Source organism: Talpa occidentalis, unplaced genomic scaffold (genome assembly GCF_014898055.3).
Source record: "Talpa occidentalis isolate TD23 unplaced genomic scaffold, MPIMG_talOcc4v2.1 talOcc4.2, whole genome shotgun sequence".
Classification (NCBI taxonomy): domain Eukaryota; kingdom Metazoa; phylum Chordata; class Mammalia; order Eulipotyphla; family Talpidae; genus Talpa; species Talpa occidentalis.
The window spans coordinates 22,635,140-22,657,094 of record NW_023602073.1 but is presented as its reverse complement, the minus strand read 5'-3'; the positions used below and the strand labels follow the sequence as shown (position 1 = coordinate 22,657,094).

General features: G+C 45.6%; 1 protein-coding gene across 1 annotated transcript in view; it reads left to right on the top strand.

Annotated features, from left to right (window-relative positions):
• Window positions 1–5,554: 5,554 nt before the first annotated feature.
• Window positions 5,555–21,955, top strand: part of GMDS (GDP-mannose 4,6-dehydratase) — a 544,099-nt gene continuing 527,698 nt past the window's right edge. The window contains exon 1 of the mRNA XM_054698418.1: window positions 5,555–5,845. Coding sequence (XP_054554393.1) covers window positions 5,744–5,845 — 102 coding nt within the window. The 5' untranslated portion in view covers window positions 5,555–5,743. The remainder of the gene's footprint in view (window positions 5,846–21,955) is intronic.

Sequence of the window (21,955 nt, the reverse complement as noted above, 5' to 3'; positions counted from 1 at the left end):
TCTATCTTGCTGGTATCCATCCTGAAATGGAGGGAAAGGAGAAGCTAAATGATCTTTGCATCTCCTCTGTGTTTTCTCCTGCTCCAAGTTTCTCTATCAAACACACACACACACAAACACACATTGGTCTTTCTGTCTTGAGTAGCAGCCCCAAGTTTGGATTTTGTGTTTTTCTATCCTGCCGTGTTCTTCAGAGTGTAGACCAGAATACAGAAACTACTGTAGGCATATCAAGTAGAAAGGAATGCAGTATAAAAAATTCTGTTTACAAACTCTTTTCAAGAAAACACTTTGTCAGTTTAAAGACGACAACAACTAAACAGGCAATTACCATGTGGCTCTGCAATTGCATGCGGGGGCAAAATGGAAAAGATATTCACACAAAAACCTGCACATGAATATTAACAGCAACTTCAATGCAGCAACTGCAAACTAGAAACAGACCAGATATCCTCAATGGGTTGAATAATCAAATGATGGTCCCTAGGAAGCATGGACTACTCCTCCCCCATAATAGATACATACAACTGGGATGAATCTCCAGGAAACTTAGGTGGAGTGAGAAAAATTCAATTCTAAAAGGTTTCAAACTGTATGATTCTATATATCATACTCTTGAATAAACAAAATTTTAGAAGGAAGGACCAATGAGTGGTTCCCGTGAACTAGGAATAGGGATGGGAAGGAGGTGATATGGCTGTCCAAGAGCAATATGAGGCATCTTTGGGCTGTCAGAACTTTGGGGGTGTAGGCATGAAACTACAAATACACTTGAATCTACAATGATCTCAATAGAAACTTCAGTTAAAAAATATCTTTGTAAAGGGGCAGAGGAACAGAGCCAGAAGGCCTTCAATGGGCTGTTGTTTTCTGGGTCAGAGCATAGCTGTAAATCAGACTTGGGGAGACTGCTGCTACCACCACCCCAGTTGACTCATATACCTGAATATGGTGTCTCAAGTAAGGGGCCACCTATGAAGCTATCTGCAGCCATTGCAGCATGAGTTCGATCCCTGGCCAGGGAGTTACCCACATGGCCCAGCAGAGAGATCCTGTGTTGCCCACTGCTCCCCTCAGCAGTGTGTTTCAGTCAATCCACCTGTTCTGCTCCCCACTCTGTCTCTGGTGAAGCCTCTCACCACCCCACCCCCCACACACACCTCTGGCCTATACCCCCATTCTTGTATGCATAAATAAATAAATCCTTAAAAATAAAAACAAAACTAACAAAACGAAAGGGCCTCCCTGGTGCCGCAGTGGTTTGAGTGCTGTGCTGTGAAGCTGTCTGCAGCCTCTGCAGCAGAGGTTCAATTCCCAGCTGGCCAGGGAGATATCCACATGGTGCAACAGATCTCTCCTGTCTTGCCCACTGCTCCCCTCAGCAGTGTATTTCAGTAGATCTGCCTGTTCTGTTCCCCACTCTGTCTCCAGTGAGTCCTCTCACTCTCCTGCGCCTCTGGCCTGTACCCCACTTCTTATATAAATAAATAAACTTTATAAAAAATAAACCTGTCAAGTCAGTCTGATTGGATGCGGGAAGGTGGCTTGTGGTTTCCTTCCATTGCCCAATTGAGGAGGAACAAGTCTGACTGGTAGACTCCCAAACACTAGATGCAAAATGATCTGGGAAATGTGAGTATTATGATTTTTCCAGGTAGCTCATTGAATGGGGATTGAAAGAGCAAGTCATGATATCTACTATGACCAGTCACTAGTTAAGACATTGTTTGACCTTGGGCAAGTTTCTGAACCCTTTTAATCCTTGGTTTCCCCATTGATAAAATAGGAATCAATATCACACATCATAGAGATATATGAGCTAGAACACATGCCTGGCATGTGTCACAGACTCACTTAATCCAGGCTGCCTATTATCTATCATTGATTTTTCAACCTGATGATGAACGATCTGATGGCAGAAGGTTAACAAATATTCTATAAGTGAAAAGCAAAGGAAAGTACAGTTATAAAAGGAGACCATGTGGATGGGAATGCAGAGATGTTACTCTTGAATAGTTGGCATCTGCTCTATGTCAGGAAATGAAGACAGACATAGAAGTATTGTAGGAAAGGGTTGATGTTGTGGACTTAATCATATCTTCCCCAACTGTGAATGTTGAAGCCCCACCCTGAAATGTGATGGCATTGGGAGACAGAAGCCTTTACTATGTAATGAGATCATGAGGCACAGGAGAACTCAAGGAAATTTCTGCTTTTGTAAGAAGAGACATGAGACATGGCACTCCACATGTGAGGACACAGCAAGATGACCCTTTGGTGCCAGAAAGAATTCTTACCAGGAGCCAGAGTGGCTGCCACCAGTACTTTGGACTTCTCAGCTTGAAGAACTGTGTGGGGTAGATGTCTGCTGTTTAAGTCACCCACTCAGGTCATCAACCTGAGCAGATGAATGCAGTTGAGGTTAATCTAATTAGAGAATATTGGTGTTGAAACAATTAATTGATATTCTTATGCTTGGAGGTGGCCTTTACCTTGACTTCATGTGAAATCATGAAATGATGCACTTTCCTATCCTAGGCTGTAAGTACCTTGAAGGTTATTTCTTCACTACTGGTCTACCTTCAACAGCTGACATGGTTTGGGGAGCTTGGTGTTGACCGGTATAGATATGAGCACCATCAGCTGGCTGTTGACGTCCTTTATAGCACACTGTAAAGTTACTGCAGTTTATAGCCACAGTGTGTGTCAGGTCAGCAATGGGCTTGTTATCCCTTATTGGCTCACTGCCTGCTATTGAAACAGGGCTTCTCAAACCCAGCACCATTGATATTTTATTTATTTTTAATTATTATTTTATTTTTTATACCATTTTTCATTTTTATACAATGCATGCATTTTCACTGCATTTTGGGGAAGATTTATTTATTTATGCATGCAAGAACTGGGGTACAGGCCAGAGGTGTGAGGGAGGGGTGAAAGGATTCACCAGAGACAGAATGGGGAACAGAACAGGCAGACTGACTGAAATACACTGCTGAGGGAAGCAGCGGGTGCGACAGGAGAGGTCTGCTGCGCCATGTGGGTTGCTCCCTGGCCAGGGATAGAACTCATGATGCAGTGGCTGCGGAAAGCTTCATAGGTTGTGTCTTAACCCCTTGTGCCACCAGGGAGACCCCATTGTTCATTTTTAAAGAGTGTTTGCTTCCCCCCTCCCTCATGTGTAGTCCCTATAGAATTTCCTTCACCAATGCACCCGTGCACAGTCACCACAGTCCCCTGTGCTCCTCCCCCCTCCCTCCCTCTGACCCCTTTCCCTCCTCCTCCCCTGTAGGATGTCTCTGTTTTTAATTGCCTGTTTTTGTTTTGTTGTGTTTTATATTGTTATTATTGTTTTACTCTCATGTCTTATTTGGTTTCCCTATATTCCTGCTATTAGTGAAACCATCTGATATTTTTGTTTTTCTTTCTGTCTTATTTCACTGAGCATAATTCCTTCTAGCTCCATCCACGTTGCTGCAAATGGCATGAGTTTATCTTTTTCAAGAGGAAATTTAGATACAAACATACAGAGAGAGAATGTGACCGTGACATCAGCCACCTGCAAGCCAAGGAGAGAAACTGTGGAAGAAACAGCCCTGCAGACACCTAGATCTTGGATTTGTGGTCTCCAGAACTGTGAGAAAACACGTGTCTGTTGTTGAAGCTGCGGGACCTGAAGTGCTTTCTGTGGCAGCCCCAGCAACCGCCCAGCCACCCTTCTTGAGAAGTTGTCTGTAGAACTACCCTTCTCTTTTCAACCTTTCGCTCTGAACTACCAATTTCCTCAATGTGTTATAATTATTTTATTTATAGTCCCTACAAAATTATCAGTGTTCTCTCCATGGCTCTGCTGGCATACTTTTTGCTGGAACAGGCAAATGTTGAGTGTTCAGTTGCTGGATTGGCCTACAGCTGCAGGACAAACTTTACACATCCTCCCTGAGTCTTCATTTTTTCAGCGATTTTGGGGACAATGCTAATAATTTATTTGCAAATTAATTCAAAGCATATTTGAATTAAAAACCTTAAGTGTTAAAGGTAATTTAGTAAATTTCAAAGACATTTCTCGCTTATAGTGATTTTCCTCAAATGAAGTGTAAATGTCCTCTGCTTTAGGCCTCTAAAGGGGCTGCTTTCTGTGAACATGTAACAGATATTTATTCAGTCCATCTTTGTACCGAATGGCCAGGGGAGAGGCAAGGTTTGAAACCAAAGAGAAGTTTACCTATAAATCTAGGGAATATTTCTGGGTGACTTAGGGGATCGGGGTTTGAATTACAATCCTTGAGCTTTTCTGATTTGGGGATCTGAGGTCTGTAACATGCCTTGCACAGTAGGTTGGGCTATCTCCTAGTGATTCAATTTGTGACCTGAAGCAATACTGTGAGGAGAGTTGGGGAAAGAAATATGTACAGATAAGCAGAGCAGTGGGAATAAAGGAGGTTTTTATCATCCCCCTGTTTTCCAGACAATTGCTGAGATACACACACCTGCCTTCCTCCTGGGATCTGAGTCACCTTTGCTCTTCTCTGCCCAATGTGCAGCCGTCACAGGAAGCCAAATTCAACAGACATTAAGCTAGGCTCCCACCTTTGGACTGCTTCCTTTGAAATCCGCCATGTCTGGGTTTATTGACCAGCGAGGTCTTTCCACATTTCCTTGCCCCGCACATTGGAGGTGCAGACTTTCTCATGTCCTGCCAGTCCTCTGAACTAGCATACTTTGAACAGAGTTACTTGGAACTTCATGCCTTGGAACCAAGCCTCGGGGTTGGTTCTTGGAACCAAGAGCCAGAAAGCCTGGCCAGAGGTAAAACTAGTCATTCCTCACACCTGTGACCCCACTGGGGCGCCTTGTAAAGTCATTGTCCCTCAAGTGACACCAAGCCAGACTCCCCAGAAGTCTCTGCCGCAGCTTTCCAGGAATCATTTACCAAAGCCAAGGGCCCAGGCTCTGAGACACCTAGATTCGGAATTCATGACAAAGAGAAACACAATGGAAAAACAGGGAAGGTCAGTCCAACTCTTCCTCCCAGCATCCTCGGGTACCACTAGGATTCCTGGGGGATCCCTGGCGAGGGCAGAGGGGAGGGCAAAGAGGGGGTTCCAGGAGGGTAGGAACGTCTTGGCCGTGCCCGCCAGGGGCCCGCTCCTCCCCCCTCGGCGATGCCAAGTGCCAGCCAGAGCTGCAGATGCAGGATCAGGCGCTTCCTTGCAGCCGAGCATCCGTCCCCGCTGCGCCAGCGGAGCCCCGGCGGCGGAGCCCGGCGGCAGGGCCCGCCCCGCCCGCAGCCCCGCCCCGCCTCACCCCTCCCCGCCGCGCGGCCCAACGCGGAGGGGGCGTGGCGCGGCGCGGCGCGGCGAGGCGGGCGTCGCAGGGGGCGGGGCCTGCCGCCGGGGCCGCGGGCGCGGCGCGGCGAGGCGGGCGTCGCAGGGGGCGGGGCCTGCCGCCGGGGCCGCGGGCGCGTCGCGGGCTGACGCGAATGACGCGGCGCCCGCCAGGCCGCAGCCCCGCCGCCCGCGCGCCGGGCCCGCCCCCGGCCCTCCCGGCCCGGCCTCCCGAGCGCCCCTGTCAGATCGTGGCGGCCGGCCGCGCGCAGCGCTCGTTCCCTGCAGCCCGGGCGAGGCGGCTGGCGCGCGGGCACACCCCCACGTTCCTCCAGTTCCTCCGGCGTCGCTGCCTCCGCTCCGCCAGTCTCCGCTCCGCCCTGCCCGCCGCCGCGCGCCCGCCCGCCCGCGGGAACATGGCACACGCGCCGGCACGCTGCCCCAGCGCCCGGGGCTCCGGGGACGGCGAGATGGGCAAGCCCAGAAAGGTGGCGCTCATCACTGGCATCACGGGCCAGGTGAGTGCGGAGGCGGGGGCCCGAGGCGGCGGCTGCTGCCCAGGCACGTGCGGCCTCACCCTGCGATCGGGCTGCCCGCGTTTCCAGGAACACCCGCTGAGCGGCCGGAAGGTGGCCGTGCCCGGAGGTCGGGACAAGATGCGGTCTGTGGGGCGGGCGCCGGGGGCTGGCAGGCGCTCGCGCGGCCCCTCGGGCTTGGGGCGTGGGGGCTGCTCACTCCGGTCTGCACCTGAGCGGGACCGCCCTCTCTCACCTGTCCGACAGGTGACCCGGGCTCCGATTTCTCCCTGCCGGGTCGGGTGCACTTGCAACCTCGTTCCTTGCAGATCCCAGTCCCCGGGACGGAGGTGGACCTGTTATCTGTGGAGAGCTGTGTTCAGTGATCTTGCTTACCTGCTAGCGCTGGGTGCACAGGGAGGGGAGTCTTGGTTTTCTCCTCACCGGATTTCCAGATAGAAGAGAGGAAATAAAGTGTTGTGCAGTCACAGATCAGGAAATGTTTTAAAAGCACACCTCACAAACTTTTTTTTTTTTTTTATAAATATCACACGTACTTCTGAGATTCCTGTTCACACATTTTTGAGTATCTCTGGCAGACTGGTCCAAAGATAGGCTTGACTTCCATTTCCAAAGGAATAAGTTCCTGGAGCTGTTCCCCATGTGGTGAACCCCATGTGGCAGGCTCAGCATGGCTAGTTTGTGATAGTCATGTCTCAGAGGTGTTGCAGGAGGCAGAGCCAGGATCACTGTTTCTTACCAATCTGCTGTTTTAGATTCCGTGGCCAAAATTATGCTGAAATAAAGATGATAATAATAGTCAATACATATATATTGTGCATATTAAATATGTGACAGTCAGTTGGCTCATCTAATTTTTGCAACTGTGCTTTGAGGGGGTGCTTTCCTTATTGCCACTTTACAGATAAGGAAAGTGAGGCGTGGGTGTTTTGCCTGAGATCAGACAACTAGGAAGTGTCCAATAGGGATCCCACCTCTGCTCTCAGAACTCTCCAGCATTAGAAAAGAAGTTGAAGTTGACCATAGTGTCAAGGAACACTAGGCAGACAATTTTAACTGTGGAGAACTGATTCATTATTCATGCATCTCACTTTGTATATGGTAATTACACTAAACAAGAATTTGAAAACTGGTAGGAGAATTGGGGAGGATGGGAAGTTGATGATCCTTAAATTCAGGCAGTAAGATAGATCAGGACTTCCATCTTGTCTATTCTGTGCTGATGCTGGGGACCCTTCTGCATATGTTCTCTTTATGTAATTTCTTAGACTGTTTCTGAAGCTCAGATGTTTACAAGGCTTATAGGAGCTCTTGAAAGTAGAGCTTGTCAAGAAATTAGTGAAGTTGTTACTATAACTCTATTGGTATGACTTAGGCCAGTTTGCATAACCAGCGGCTTAGAAGTGGAACCTGACAGATTCTTGAGCAGTCATGGGGCTGGTACTGAGTGGAGCAGGAGGTGCAGATGGAGTTACTCTCATCTGTCCTACTGTGTCAGGTGAGGCTTCCTTAAGCTCAGGTGCAGTAGGCCACTCACTGATATTTTGGGGCCCCCATCCCCTTTCCAACTTTAAACTCCTACTTGAGTTTCAGGCTCCTTCTACCCTCTGTACCCATATTTCCCTCTCCCTCTCAGCCTCCACCCTCTGCATTGGCCCCATCCTTGTTGAGTGTTGTGTTAGATTCTGTAGCCCCTGAACTCTCTGCCACATAAATCCTTGCTGATGGAATTTACTGCTCTGCTTTGCATTTATCCTTGACAGCAACTCCCAGAGTGTGTATTGAGGACTTCTAAAGGACTCTGTAGTGAATGGATCCGAAAATCTGCACCTTATTGGCCATTTTCTTAATAACGCTGGGTGGGAGTTATGGAGCTAACTACTCCACTAAATGTTTTCTATGTCCTTAACTAAGTGGCAGGAACAATTTTTATCCCCATTTTACACCCGACAGAGATTAAGTAGGTTCCCTGAGATCACATACCTAGTGAGTGTCAGAGCTGGGATTGGAACCAGGAGTTGTTCTAAGCCATTTTGTTATATTGCTTCTTTGGTAAATCACACACATGAAGCTAATGGCACTTAGGGCTTTTATGGCAATTGTGCCAGAATGGGCTCTTAAATGAGTTGCCCCAGATTCCCACTTGGGATGGAGTATGGATAGTGTGGTACCCAGTTTGCTGCTCAAATCCCACGTTTACTGTCAGGCTTTTAGTTCTAGGGTTTTGTCTCCAATTCATTCATTCTTCTTTTTTTTTTTTTTTTTTAAAGTTTTATTTATTTATTTATACAAGCACTGGTTACAGTCAGAAGCACGGGAGGGTGAGAGAATCCACCAGAGCCAGAGCGGGGAACAGAACAGGCAGACTGACGAAGTACACTACTGAGGGGAGCAGCGGGTGAGGCAGGAGTGGTCTGCGTGCCATGTGGGACCCTCACCTGGCAGCCGGGGGTCAAACCGGCGCTGCAGAGGCTGCGGGCAGCTTCTCAGCCCATCGCTCAACCGCTGTGCCACTGGGGAGGCCCTCCAATTCATTCTTGACACAGTGGTTGTGAACCATTTTCCAAAACTTTTACCTAATTAAAGCACCTGAAAGAAAACCAGCCTCTGACTTTGCATTGCTGCCTTCAGGCCACCTGCTCCCTGTCCCCCAGATTTACCTTCTTTTTCTAAAATGCTTAGTGTTGTTTCTTACATCCCTGGGGATGTTCCTGCTGTTTTTTGAAAACAAGGCATCATTGAGGTCACCACTTTGTGGCTGAATGTCCTTACAAACCTTACTTCTTTTAACTTATCTGAAAACCAGCTTGTACTCTGACTAATCCTGCCAGAAGCCTATCTCCAGGGTCTTTCATGGTATTTACATATATGTAGTCTGCTGGCTGATTTACATATCTTAGTGCTTTGAATTGTAAACTGTTTCAAGATAGAAACTTCCTTTTCAGCCTGTTACCTCCCACATGGTTTCTCCTAAATGGGCTTTTGAAAGAAAAAAATCAATATGGACTCTCTTCCCATTAACAGGACACGTGTTTATTCAACTTGCAGTGAGCTGGATGTACTATTCTTTCCATAGATTTCCTTCGCTCTTCTAAATAACACTTCAGTTAAATTACCATTTCAGTAGAATGAGTCCATCATCATTATTGAGTAGATCACAGGGCCATCCCTTCTCTCTGTTTTGCTTTCTAAGCCATGTTCAGTTCCTCACAAATTTCTACCTTTCAATGTGGGCATCACAATCATCACTTGTATAGATGGAGCTGTGAAATGTGATGAGGACTGTTTAAACAAGCCCATTTGGTTGGTCATGGAGCCAAGGCTGTATCTAGTTCAAGGGAAAGGCCTGTGATTGATTTGTGATGTCTTCCTGGGAGAGGGATGGGAGTAATGGTATGTGAGAACAGGAAGAAAGCATATTAATCACTTACCCTTTTAGTGTAATTGGCCCAGGATAGGTTATCAAAATATTTGAGAATTTATCTTTAATTAATGATATCTGTTGTCTTGTAGGAAACTTACCTGGAAATTATAGAATTCTGTAAAATGGGAATAAATTTTCCTTAGTTGTTGGGTAGAAGCACAACATTGTCAGGGTACTGGGGAGAAGGGGGTAGTATATACCTGACAGCTTACAATTACACCATGATATTATTGTAGAGCATCCCCGATACAAAACGGGGTGCCTGACTGTGGGTCCTCACCCGCGTGCTTAAAAGGACTTATCAATGCTCTACTGCAGGCACACGTGAAAGGTTAATAAAAGGTTTATTTACAAAGGGAAGGGGAAATGAGGAAATGTACAGCTCTGGGAGAAAAGTGGGAGACAAAGTTTTAAATGAGTCCTACCCGATCCGCCGATTAGGAATCCCAAAATGGTGCTCTGAGAGCTGGCCGCCAGCCAGGAGCGGTGAAGCCAGGAGGCGAGCGATCGCGAGCCAGAGAGAGCCCAAGGCCCACGTGTTTGTTTTTTTATATCCAACCTGGCTGCCCAACTCCACCCTCAGGTCCCAGCCACCCTCCCTTGATGGTGATGGGATTTGTCTTTCCCAGAGTCTTGATGGCTTTAGTCTGGAGTGGGGGTGGAGTCCACAAAGCCTGTATGGGATTAACTCAGGACATCACTTTCGGGTAGGACTCATTTAAAATAGGCAGGTTTGCGGGGTTTGGGCTGCCCCTCTCCCTGTCCTATAACAAAATGACTTACTCTTTGTAATTTTAGATTAAAAGACTTGAAGTATACTCATTTAAGGGGGAGAAATGTGTTTAGTTCTGTGTGATAGGATTTCCTACTGTTTTGTACTCACATTAGCCACTAAATTTAAAAAATGTTCCTTTTAGAACTGGGGTTGAATTGTCATCATTATGTAGAGAAGGAAAGGGACAGAAGAAACATGGTTTCCCCATTTCACACAGCAAAACAGTGCTAGAGTTGGGGTTAGATTCCCAGACTCTTGTCCTTCTATCATGCTAGACCAGAAAAATCAGAGTAAAAGGGGATTTATAGGGGTTGTATGAAGTTGAATAATAATAAAAAATGTACATGTTGATAATTGAATCTATTTCGATATTTAAAAAAAGTGAACTTTATTCCGTTTAACGGCTTAATAAAATATTTGCAGGTTGTAAAGACTGAGAAACTTAGAGAGTAATTAAACAGGGATCTTTAGTTTCTGATGTACAAAGGAAAATTAACAAGATGACAGCAACTAAAGCACGGGGCTGACGTTAGACAGCACCTTTAGGACGAGACCTTAGACCTTCACTGATCACTCAGCATCCTGTGCTGTTCAAGCTGGTGATTTTCCTCAAGCACCTCCAACTTGAGGGCTGCCCTGTGTATCACTATGAGGGGAAACCAGTCTGCATTTCTCCATATTTGACTTTAGGCCTGAGCTGGAGGGTGAGTTTTATTATTTCCCAACTTGATTTCTCAGGAGAACTGGAACTACCCTTAATCATCCTTACCGTCATGAATGGCCTTTGAAAGGAAGACTTCAACTTACCTGTTCTTTGAAGCTGCTTTTCCTAGACTTTTGCTAGAGTTGTCTCTAAACCAGAGTCAGGCTAAGTGTGTGAAGCAACATCCTTTAACCAGGATTTTTTTTTTAAAGATTCATTTATTTGTGCATACAAGAGCTGGGGTACAGGCCAGAGCTAGGGTTGGTGGTGAGAGGATTCACCAGAGACAGAGTGGGGAACAGAACAGGCAGATCAACTGAAATGCACTGCTGAGGGTGAGCAGCAGGCGAACCAGGAGAGGTCTGCTGGGCCATGTGGGTGGCTCCCTGGCCAGGGATTGAACTCGTGCTGCAGTGCCTGTGGATAGCTTCATAGGTTGCATCTTAACACCTTGCGCCACCAGGGGGCCCCTAATCAGGATTTTGGATACTCGGTAATTTTGTGGGGTCTAGGGACAGAAAAGAGTTCACTCACATGGACTGAATAATTGCTGGGTGCCAGGCAGTGCACCTAGCACTTTACATTACTGCTCTCCTCTGACCCCAGGTGGTATGTATTTTTACTGCCCACCTTATATTAAACCAGGAAACCGAGGGTCTCCCCTGGTGGCGCAGTCGGTTGAGCGCCATGCTGTGAAGCTGTCCGCAGCCTCTGTAGCACCGGTTTGATCCCGGCTGGCTGGTGAGGGTCCCATATGGCGTGGCAGACCTCTCCTGTCTCACCCGCTGCTCCCCTCAGCAGTGTATTTTGTCAGTCTGCCTGTTCTTTCCCCCACTCTGTCTCTGGTGAATCCTCTCACCCTCCCGTGCATCTGGCCTGTACCTCAGTTCTTGTATAAATAAATAAATAAATCTTTTTAAAAAAACAAAAAAAAAAAAAAACCAGGAAACCGAGACTTGGAGAAGTTCACACTTGCTGAAGGACCTGCTGAAGGACCTTTGGGACATTCTCTTCTGTGTCATGTCAGACCATCTCTATGAGCCAGTTTGTCTATAAACTGGGGAACTTCACTGCTCTAGAGAAATAAGTTTTTCTCAAAAGGCTGCTGTAAATTTTGACTAGTGCTTTCCCAGGCCCATAAGGTGTTAGCATCACTAGCTGTATGTCTTAGTCTGAAACAGGGTGGGATGTGGTGATGGGCGCCATGTTCCCTGAGGCCTATTGGAGACGTGGCTCCTTGCTCCAATGTCCCTTGCAGCCCTCTGAGGGTCTTCACAATAAAAGATGAAGAGATGAGAGCAAGGCGCCTTTCCTTGCTCATAACCCCCCCCCACACACACACATACACACACCCCTGGACAGTCAAGAGCAGCAGACAGTTCGTGGGATCCTGAGAAGCAGGTAGGTCCCTGGGACTGCAGCGTGGGTGGTGGGGAGTCTCGATGAAAATCGTGACTGGAGAGCTTGCCCTGGAGCCCTGGTGCACATGGACAGGCCAGGTTTGCACTTGGTGGAGAGATGTGGGTGAGAGATAGATGTTTGATGGGGTGGCCACTGAATTGTTCTCCAGGCACTTTCTCCTACCTGCACGTGGATCCTAGAATGCAGCTCCCAGTTTTTGTGCTGTTTGCTCTTAACTGTGTTACCACCTATTTCTAATGCCACTGTCCTCTCTGCAGTACGCTGTCCTGCTATCAAGCCCCAGATTTGATTTTCCTAAGGAGATTCAGAAGTCTAGATCCTTATATACCACACGGACAAGGCAGCTGGGCTAACCCTGAAAACCTTTTGGCCTGCTAAGTGCTCTCAACAAGTACTTTGGACTTGGCTTTTCTTCTGGTGGGTTAGTGAAATCTGAAGAGATGCTTCCTTGACCTGAAAGCAGCCTCTCCTCTTACCTCTTCTGGTGATCTTTGCACTTGCTCCACTAGTGGTTCTTTCATAACCTCTCCTAAATTTCCAGGTGACTGTCACACTCTGATTCTTCATGCTTAATCAGTCCTGTCTTAGAGCGGCAATTGCATTTGGTTTCCTTCAACCTCTTCTTAGTAATAAAAATACTGGAATCCTTTGATTCAATTGCCAGCTTTGTCTTGGGTCCTGGGGATACAAAAGTGAACAAAACAGGGAAAAATGAACCTCCTTGTAGCGCTGATGTTCCAGCATCATCCTGTTCTGGTGACATCATAACATTGCTGTGCTAGATGATGTTGATGATGATTAGTGTAGAGTTCAATTATTAACCTATATTGAGCATTTACTTTGTGCCAGGCACTGTTTAAAGTGCTTTGCACTTGTTAATTTTTTATTAAAACAACAAAGGACTCTTATTAGGCTGTTTTCTTCTTATCCCCAAGGAACACAGAAGTTATGTTTCCCAAAGGACCCTGGAGTCCTTCTTTGCAAAGTTGATTTGAAATGTAAATTCCAGTAATTGTATTTTCTATTAAGTTTGTAGTTATCAACCAATAAGTTCTAAGAAGAGGGGAATGAATTGTCTATCAAGTTTGAAAAACAAAGCATATTCAAGAGTTTATTGCAGTTGTGGAAAGGTGGATTCAAATAGTAAAAAAGCCCCTATTAGTTATTGATCCATTACCCCATTTTATTTTACTTACTATGTCATTTGGGTCATATCTTTTTTTTTTTTTTTTTTTAAAGATTTATTTATTTATTTATCCAAGCACTGGGTGCAGTCAGAAGCGCGGGAGGGTGAGAGAATTCACCAGAGCCAGAGAGAGGAACAGAACAGGCAGAGTGACAAACACACACTACTGAAGGGAGCAGTGGGCACAGCAGGAGAGGTCTGTCACGCCATGTGGGACCCTCGCTGGTGGCTGGGGATCGAACCAGTGCTGCAGAGGCTGTGGGCAGCTTCGCAACCCAGCTCTCAACTGCTGCGCCACCAGGGGAGGCCCTGGGTCATATCTTTCATTTGTTCCTTGGAGGGTTCATGTTGACATCTTATCTTGCAGAATCCTTGAAGACTGGGACTCTCTTGGAGAAAGTGGTGGAGAGTGAGTTGGATCTGCAAGTTGGGTTTGAATTTCTTAGCTAATTATGAACTGCATGACTTCGGGCAGTTTCTTTGCATGAGGTTGGAAGAGTAATTCCTAATAAATAGAAAATCTGGCATGTCATAGGAGCCTTTGCCCTGCAACGAGTCTGGACCTTCCCTTCACAGTGCTCACTGTGTGCAATCTAAGAAGAAATTCTTCTTTGTTTGGCATACTTGGAAAGAATTCATGAGCTGTATTTTGCCAGAATTTGTAAGGTTACAGTGATAAATCTGACCTGTCTCCCCTTGTAGGTTAAACCGATAATAAATGATTTCTTGACTTTTCTAGGAAAGGAGCTTGAATGGGCTGGGTGTTAATGTTTAGACTTGCTTTGCGTGGGGGAAATCTGTGATCTGAGGCAATAGAATTTGGAATTTCACAGTATATGGAATCAACCACAAGGCTGGAAAGTACTCGCGGCCAACAGATTTGACATCCAGTGAGCCTTACAGGCTGAAAGCAAATCCAAATGCCCGCTTATCTTCCTGTATAACAGGATTGTGGACAGTGGACCTCACTTTAAATCTTCTTACTGTGATTTGTGCTCCTGGAATGAAAAGTTTGGCATGTTTGGAAGTGAGAATGATGTCTTGAGTACTGTCCTACTTTGATCAAAGACTTACGAGGTGGGAAGGTATTTTATGTCTTTACATAAATGTAATTAATTGACGGACTGAGGAAAGAACATAGAACTGAGAGTCTCCTGGGTTTTAACACCAATTAATTGTGTAGCCTTAATTTTTAATGAGTGTGTTTCTCAATCCATAATGGGAAGGGATTACCTGGTGATCGCTAAGGTCTGCTCAGAGTGTAAAGTGCTATAATTTGAAGACTGGACATTAAATTAAATTGACTATGTGCAAAATTGACCCCCCTTATTTTTATATTAAAGCAGCACAGTAATTATGTCAGTTTTAAAGAAAACATTAATAGAATTAAAAAATTGAAGCCAACGAGCTGTAGTGAATTTATAATTTAACATGTAACCTAAGAAGAAATTCATGAGTTGTATTTTGCCAGAATTTGTAAGGTTCCAGTGACAAATCTGCCTTTGTAGGTTAAACCAAATGAAGTGATTTTTTTTTTTGGTGGTGGTGGTTCACTGTGTTGTGCCCTGTACTTAGAATACTGATGTAGTGCTGGCACCTGGGCTTGGTCAGCTATAGTTAGATAGGGAAGGAGGCTGAACGTGCAGGGAGCTAGAGAGAAGGACGTGCCCATTTAATGGAAGAGTTTGGTGAAAGAGAAATGGCAGTGTGGATTATAATGGGAAAAACAGGGCCAGTGGAGACTAAAGAGTTGGGAAAGCTTCTTGGGCTTGGCCCTGACGGATATTCAGACTTAAGGAGAAAAAGTGAGCAGTGTATTTGGGGTGTTGACCTGCCTGGAGGGGCTGGGGTATGGTGGAATAAGGAAATAATAGGCTGAAGTTCAAGGTCATGGCAGGCCCAGACAAGCAGGTAGAGGCGCTTGGACCTATGAAATAGCAGTAGGGGGACAGAGACACCCCGGGACAAATAGAGATTGGTCTGTGTCAGCCTGAAACATGGCTTCAAACCCCACTTTAAAGAAAGTGCATTAAAAATGTCTGCCACTTAACAACAAAGTGTCCTTAGGTGAGTGAATAACTTGGAGCCTGTATTTCCTCTTCTTGAAAGTTCAGTTAATTGTGCCCACATCACAGATTGACGTGTGGAGTAAAGGGTTGGCTATAATAGTGCCTGCATTATGCGTGGCATATGCTGCTCATGAGATGATACTTATTGTTAGTTATGCCTGCATCATTTATTGTGCATAGTAAGTTCTCAGGTTGGGGAAGAGTGAGAGAAGGGAAAAGAAGTGTTTTGACAATGCTGTTTTGTGTAGTTCTTATACAGCATGAACAATTGGAGTAGTGAAATAGAGCAGGAAGAACCAGCTAGGAGCCTGCTGTAGCCATAAAGAGATAGAGCGTGCAAGTAGCATTGGTTGCGGAGAAGAAAAGGGAGTTGAAGAGATGGTTGGACCTTGTGATTATGTAAGTATAGGGGAATACAAGAAAGGGAGGAGCTGGAAATGTCAAGATTATATTAATTTTGGAAATGGCTAGACAGTATAACCATGGCCAGAAATGCAGTCACTGGGAAGAACAATCTGTTTTTTGGTAAAAGACAGCAAATTCTGTTTTATTTCTCTTGAGTTCCAGGTGAGAACATGACATTCAGAATCAAATAACCTGTAAGCTATTTACACTGTAAGCCTGGAAAGCCTCAGAGTCTCTTGAAGTGAAGGGGCAACACGATCTGCCTCAGGTGAAAGGATCTGTGGAATGCAAAAGCTCTGTACGGACCCCTGTTGCTGCGCCAGAACCTTCGCCCATCCCCTAGGCTGCTCTGTGGCTCCCACTTATCTGGCATCAAAACTCGCATTTTTACCCTTTAGTTTCAAGATGGAAGTTAACCAGGTTATCTAGAAGTTGCAATTTTCCTCACCCTTCTTCCTCGCTCATTCCTTCATTTATTTAAATATTTCTGTTACCATACCCTTGTCTCAGAACCCGCCAGCTTTCATCTTGTTACCCCAGTTTTCCTTCCTTGAGGAACTTTGGGAGTCCCACATTTTCAGACTGAACTGGAAGCAGCATCCTTACTTCCGCTCCCCCCCAGCGACTGAGGGAAGCATGAAGGACGATACTCCGGTGGGCTGGAAAGCCACTTATGGGTAGTGTGCTTGGCACTGAGCCCCAGTGTGCCAAAACTAGCCTTTGGCAAGTCAGTGAGTGGTTTTCCTGCCAAATCCTGTGACTTACCATAAGTAGTAGCTCTGTTGTTTCTATAAGTCCAGTCTCTGAAAGACTCTGCTTTCCAGGATGTTGTTTTGGTGCTCAGTTACGTGGGACTGAGTTACACAGAACTGACCGGCACAGAACTGAGGCGGGAGGATTTTACATCCAGGAACTTTGCTGGAGGGGGTTTGCTTTCTCTTTCTCGGACTGTCGATACTATGTACTTTCACTGCATGTGAATTTTAGAGGGTCCTTTCTCTCACTATTGTAGTATTATTTTTTTTATTCAGGGTTAAAAATAAACATGCTTCCTAAGTATTTATACTCAGTAATTAGGCTCAGAAATTGTACCACCAGACCTTGGTCGCGTGTGTGTGTTTGTGAATAAGATTCTTGAACACTGGATTTGATTACAATGCTGAAATGAACTGCTTAGTTTCATAAAACAGAAACTTGTTCCTTTCTGCTTTTTCACTGCAGAGTGAAAAAAAGCCTCTAGATAGTCTCTTTATATTCAAATATATTTCCTATGTTTTTTTTTTTTTTTTAAGATTTATTCATGCATACAAGAACTGGGGTACAGGCCAAGGGGTATGGGGGGTGAGAGGCTTCACCAGAGACAGAGTGGGGAACAGAATAGGCAGATTGACTGAAATACATTGCTGAGGGGAGCAGTGGGCAAGTCAGAAGTCTGCTGTGCCATGAGGGAAGCTCTGTGGCCGGGGATCGAACTTGTGCTACAAGGGCTACAGACAGCTTCATAGGTTGCGTCTTAACCCCTTGCGTCACCACGGAGGCCCGATTTCCTATGTTTCTTAGAGGAGCACTCTTTTTATAACTTTTCACAAAAGTAGCTAGCTTTTTAGTATTCCCTTTTTCCCAACTATTTCCACATCTGTTCTTTAAAAATGACAAATTGGACTCTTTTGTGTCTGTGTAGGCTCTGGTGATATTATAGTAATATTTTTGATGACCATGTTTATTTTTTTTAGCTTAAAGTGGAATCTCTCAAAAGGTAGTCTTGATGGCAGGAGACCTGCGTGGGTGGAGTCCGGAGTCCGACCTGTTGAAGTGAGTCAGGGGAAGGGGAAGGGCTTTCTGTCAGGAACTGTGGGAGGCCTAAGCGCTCACCTGCTTGCAGGTGGGCAGGTCAGTCCCATCTGTTCCCTGGATGGTGGCTTGGGACACAGCTCCTGTTTCAGAGACAGAGGACTTTATTACAGCTCAGCAGGAGACATGAGCTTTGTGTTCGCTGCGGCTGTTTATATCTCATCTTCTTGTCCCTCAAGGGGCCAACAGTGCCATGGTTGGGTGAATGTGGCAGCTGCAGAGGCTGTGCATCCCTTGAGAAACCCTAAGGTTAGGGAACCCTCTCTTTTTATAAGGGAGCTGTTGACAGGCCTGCCTAGTCTTTGGCTGGAGAGAGACATTATCTCTGTTACTCAGGATAGGGAACCTGTCTATCCCTTTTCCACCTTGAAATGCTGTTGCCTTACAGATAGCTCAGGAAAGATAGCTCTACTTGGACCAAAGCTGTAACGAGTCTGCCCACCAGATATGGGACATGGGAGGAGTCGGGAAGAAGCACTGCCCAGCACGCTGGCTCCGCTGGCTGAACCTCCCTGCTCAGCCTCACAGCTTTCGCCTAACACCCTGGACATCTCTGCAGGGAGCTGGAACTTTGTTTTGCACCCGTTTCCTTTTTCCATTTTCACTTGAAGAACAACTTGTTCAGACCTGGATTTGGGTGCTTGGGAGAGTAAATGAAGGTGCATTGCCTCTGGGGATGCATTTTGTATCTTGCTGTGTGGCTGGAGTGGGCAGTAGAGCAGGGTTGCTTTGGTGAGCACCTTTATCTGACAGATCAGTTTCAGCTGGCCTGATGAAACCCTTCTCAGTAGGGTTTTTCAGTGTATGAGAAGTACCCACATCCATCCTTCTCCTGACTGTGACCCCAGTCCGCTGTTCAAGTACAGATGACTTAGAACCTTCTCGTCCTCATCCACCCTTTGTGACACATGCCACTCATTTTTAACTTCCTTACCCAGTGAACATGAACTTCTTTCATCTTAATGCCTTTCTCTTCCTTTACTTTAAAATAATATTTACTTTCAAGTGTCAGTTTCACATTGAGGTAGCACCATTTATGACAATATTTATTTAGCACCTACTGTGTGACCATAGGCCCTGCCCCCAGGTAAGAAATCTTGTCTTTTCAGGTTTTCTGAATGGATCCCCAAAATCTTCTGACTTTTTTGTGACTTTCAATGTTAACATTAGCACCTCTATTAGCGAGGAGTGCATATTTGTTAAGCAAAGTCAGAGTTTTGCACTCAAGGACTACTTTTAAGTAAGGCAGGCCTCATACAACTCTTTTCAACAAGGTCAAAGGGGTTCTGGAATGGAGCAGTGTGGTTTATGGTTCCAGACTGCTGGGGTGGGGGGAAATCCACTCCTCTCTTATATTAGCTATAAGGAATTATATTTGTATATTAATAGGTAGGTTTCAGAACATTTAAAAAATTGTTTCCCTTGTTCTTAGCAGTATTCTGTGTGACCGTCTGGGTAGATTGTACCTTTATTTTACAGACATGATCACCACAAGGCAGAGCCATCAGTGACCTGCCTGCCCACCATAGTAACTCTACCCTGCTCTATGCAGTCCATTAGACTGATTTTGATGTTCTGCCAGAGATCAGCTCTGCCAGAGATCAGCTCTGGTGAACAGGGTTGAGGAGAGGAATCCAAAAGAACTAAGGAATAAAGAAATGACAGACACAAAAGAGAGTTTAAGAGAAGCAGGCCCCAGGGGACTCGAGGCTTCTCATCCTGAGCTCAAGCATCCTGAGTGCCCAGTGCATCTCATTTTTATTGATACAAACTGCCCTCCTCCCCTCCTTGGGAGTTACTAGACAATGAATCACTCTCTTAGTATTTAGCCTGGTCTGGGCACACGTTCACCGCCAAGGTTCTGCATTATCAGGTATATTCTACTCCCTTTCTAATCTTGCCTGTTTCTTAGGCCTAGCTTTGCTGACACAAGAAAGAACATCATGGTCTGGACATGGGCCAGTCTTCCAGCCCATGTTGACCAGTCTTCCAGTCACATCCCTGACGTTCTCCTTATCTCAGCACCTCATGTCTTAGGGGTCCCCAACAATGTTCCTTTGCTTTCTATCAATTGTGTTTTACTCTAGGCTGGTATTTTTCTTTCCTGTTCCACAGACAATGACAGGCAGAATGATGCCCTCTACCCCCACCCAAGATGTCTATGTCCTAGTTCCTGGATCCTTTGAATATGTTACCTCTGATGACAAAGGGACTTGGCAGATCTGGTTGACTTAAGGATCTTGAGATGGAAAGATTAACCTGGATTATCTGTGTGGGTGTAATGTGATTATGGGGATCCTAAGATGGGAGCCCTTTAAGTAATGCCCCTTAAAAGTGGCAGAACCAGAAAAATGGCATCTTGAGACCATTGCTGACCTTGAAGATGGAGGAAGAGTCCACAAGCCACAGAGTATGGGTGGCCTCTGGAAGCTGGGAGAGGCAAGGGGGTGGATCCCCCCCAGCACCTGCAGACAGCATCTGAGCCTGTTGACACCTGCATTTTGACTCCATTAGGCTCAGGTCAGATTTTTGACGTACTGAATCATAATGTAATAAATGTGCGTTTTTAAGCTGCCATATTTATGGTAATTTGTTACAACAGTAATAAGAAAATACATAGCTCATATTTTTTTGTTTGTTCGTATATTTCACTTACTTGGAATTCTCTTTTCTCTCTTGCTGTTGCTTATTCATTTTTATCCTCAAATCCTACCCTTCTTTCAGCTTCCTGCTCTTATTTATTTCCACCATCTTAGAATTCTTTCCAATTTAAATTTTATCCAACATAAGTTTTTGAGTGCTTCAGACAGTATGAAAGATATTCCTATCTTTGGTCATCTGTTCCAGGAATGTCAATCAGACCCTCTACCTGAAAAGTAGAAGATACATGAAAATAATAGGGGTAGGCTGCCAAGATTGGATGAGCCAGGTTATGGTGAGTCTTGTAGCTTGTACCCTGAGACTTGAACCTAGTTTGTTAAATAGGAAGGTGCTGTGAAAGATTTTGAATAGAGAAGTGGTGACAGAAGTTACCAAATCATTTAGGCCTACTAATTGGGGGAAAAGGTGGTAGATCAAATAGTTTGAGGAGAGGCCACTTAATTCCTTAGTAGAGGTGTGGGGTAGTAAGAATCTGAACTGAAGTTATCCATTCGCTCACGAAATACTACTGAAAAAGGATCTAGCTACTGATTGGGTTGTTGGAGGGGATGAATATGGGGTAGCGTTTGTTTCCATGCTTGGTACCAGTGACATCTGGTGAGTCTGTGTCCATGAGGACACGGACTGTGTGTCTCAGCCGTATTCCTGGCCCAGGGTCTAGAGCATGATGTGCTCTCAGTCAGTATTTATTAAGTGCAACCTGGAGTTAATATCTCCTTTACAAAAATCCCAGGCAAAATATTTACTACAGAAAAATAGCACTGGGAATGTAGTGCAATATATCCTATGAGAGGGAAGAGCTGACAAACTGTGCAGCCCGCCGGCCAAGTCCAGCTGCTGTCTGTTTTTGCAAATCAAGTTTCATTGGAACACTGCCATACCTGTTTCTTTACTTATCATCTCAGCCTGCTTCCACGTTGACTTGAATAGCTGCCGGAGAGACCATGCTTTGCAAAGCCTGAAATGTTTGCTCTTTACTGGAAAAGTTTGCCAACCCTTGCTGTGGTTATCACCTTAAAGTGGACAGCTGACCTGCTGTGGATGTAGATGGTCTCTCCAAATGGGAGAAAGTGGGGACAGATGAAATGAAGGTGAGATGGAGAAAATGTTTATATTCTGGGATTCCTTCTGTTGAGAAGGAAGAGCTAGTGAGGAAGAGAGAGCAGAGTACAGAGTAATATGGGATCTGAGGAAGGACAGGTGTGTGTTGGTGATGTACATATAAAATGTACCATTAGTTGTCCAACCATTACCACTATCTAGTTCCAGAACATTCTTTTCACCCCAGAAAGAAACGCTGTCGCCACTAAGAAGTCATCCTACTCCCCCTAGCCCTGCTTTCTCTCTGTGTGAATTTCCATACTCTGGATATTGAATATAGATGGAACATACAGTGTGTGAACCTTTGTACACGGCATCTTTGCCTTAGCATAGTGTTTCCTGGTTCACCTGTGCTGTAGCATATGCAAAAACTCCATTCCTTTTTAGGATCGGATAGTACTCCAAGGTGTGGCTAGACCCCAGCCTGTGTACCCACTCATCCATTCTAGGACATTTGGGTTGTTATGAGAGTAATGCCCTGGGGACGTGTAGGGT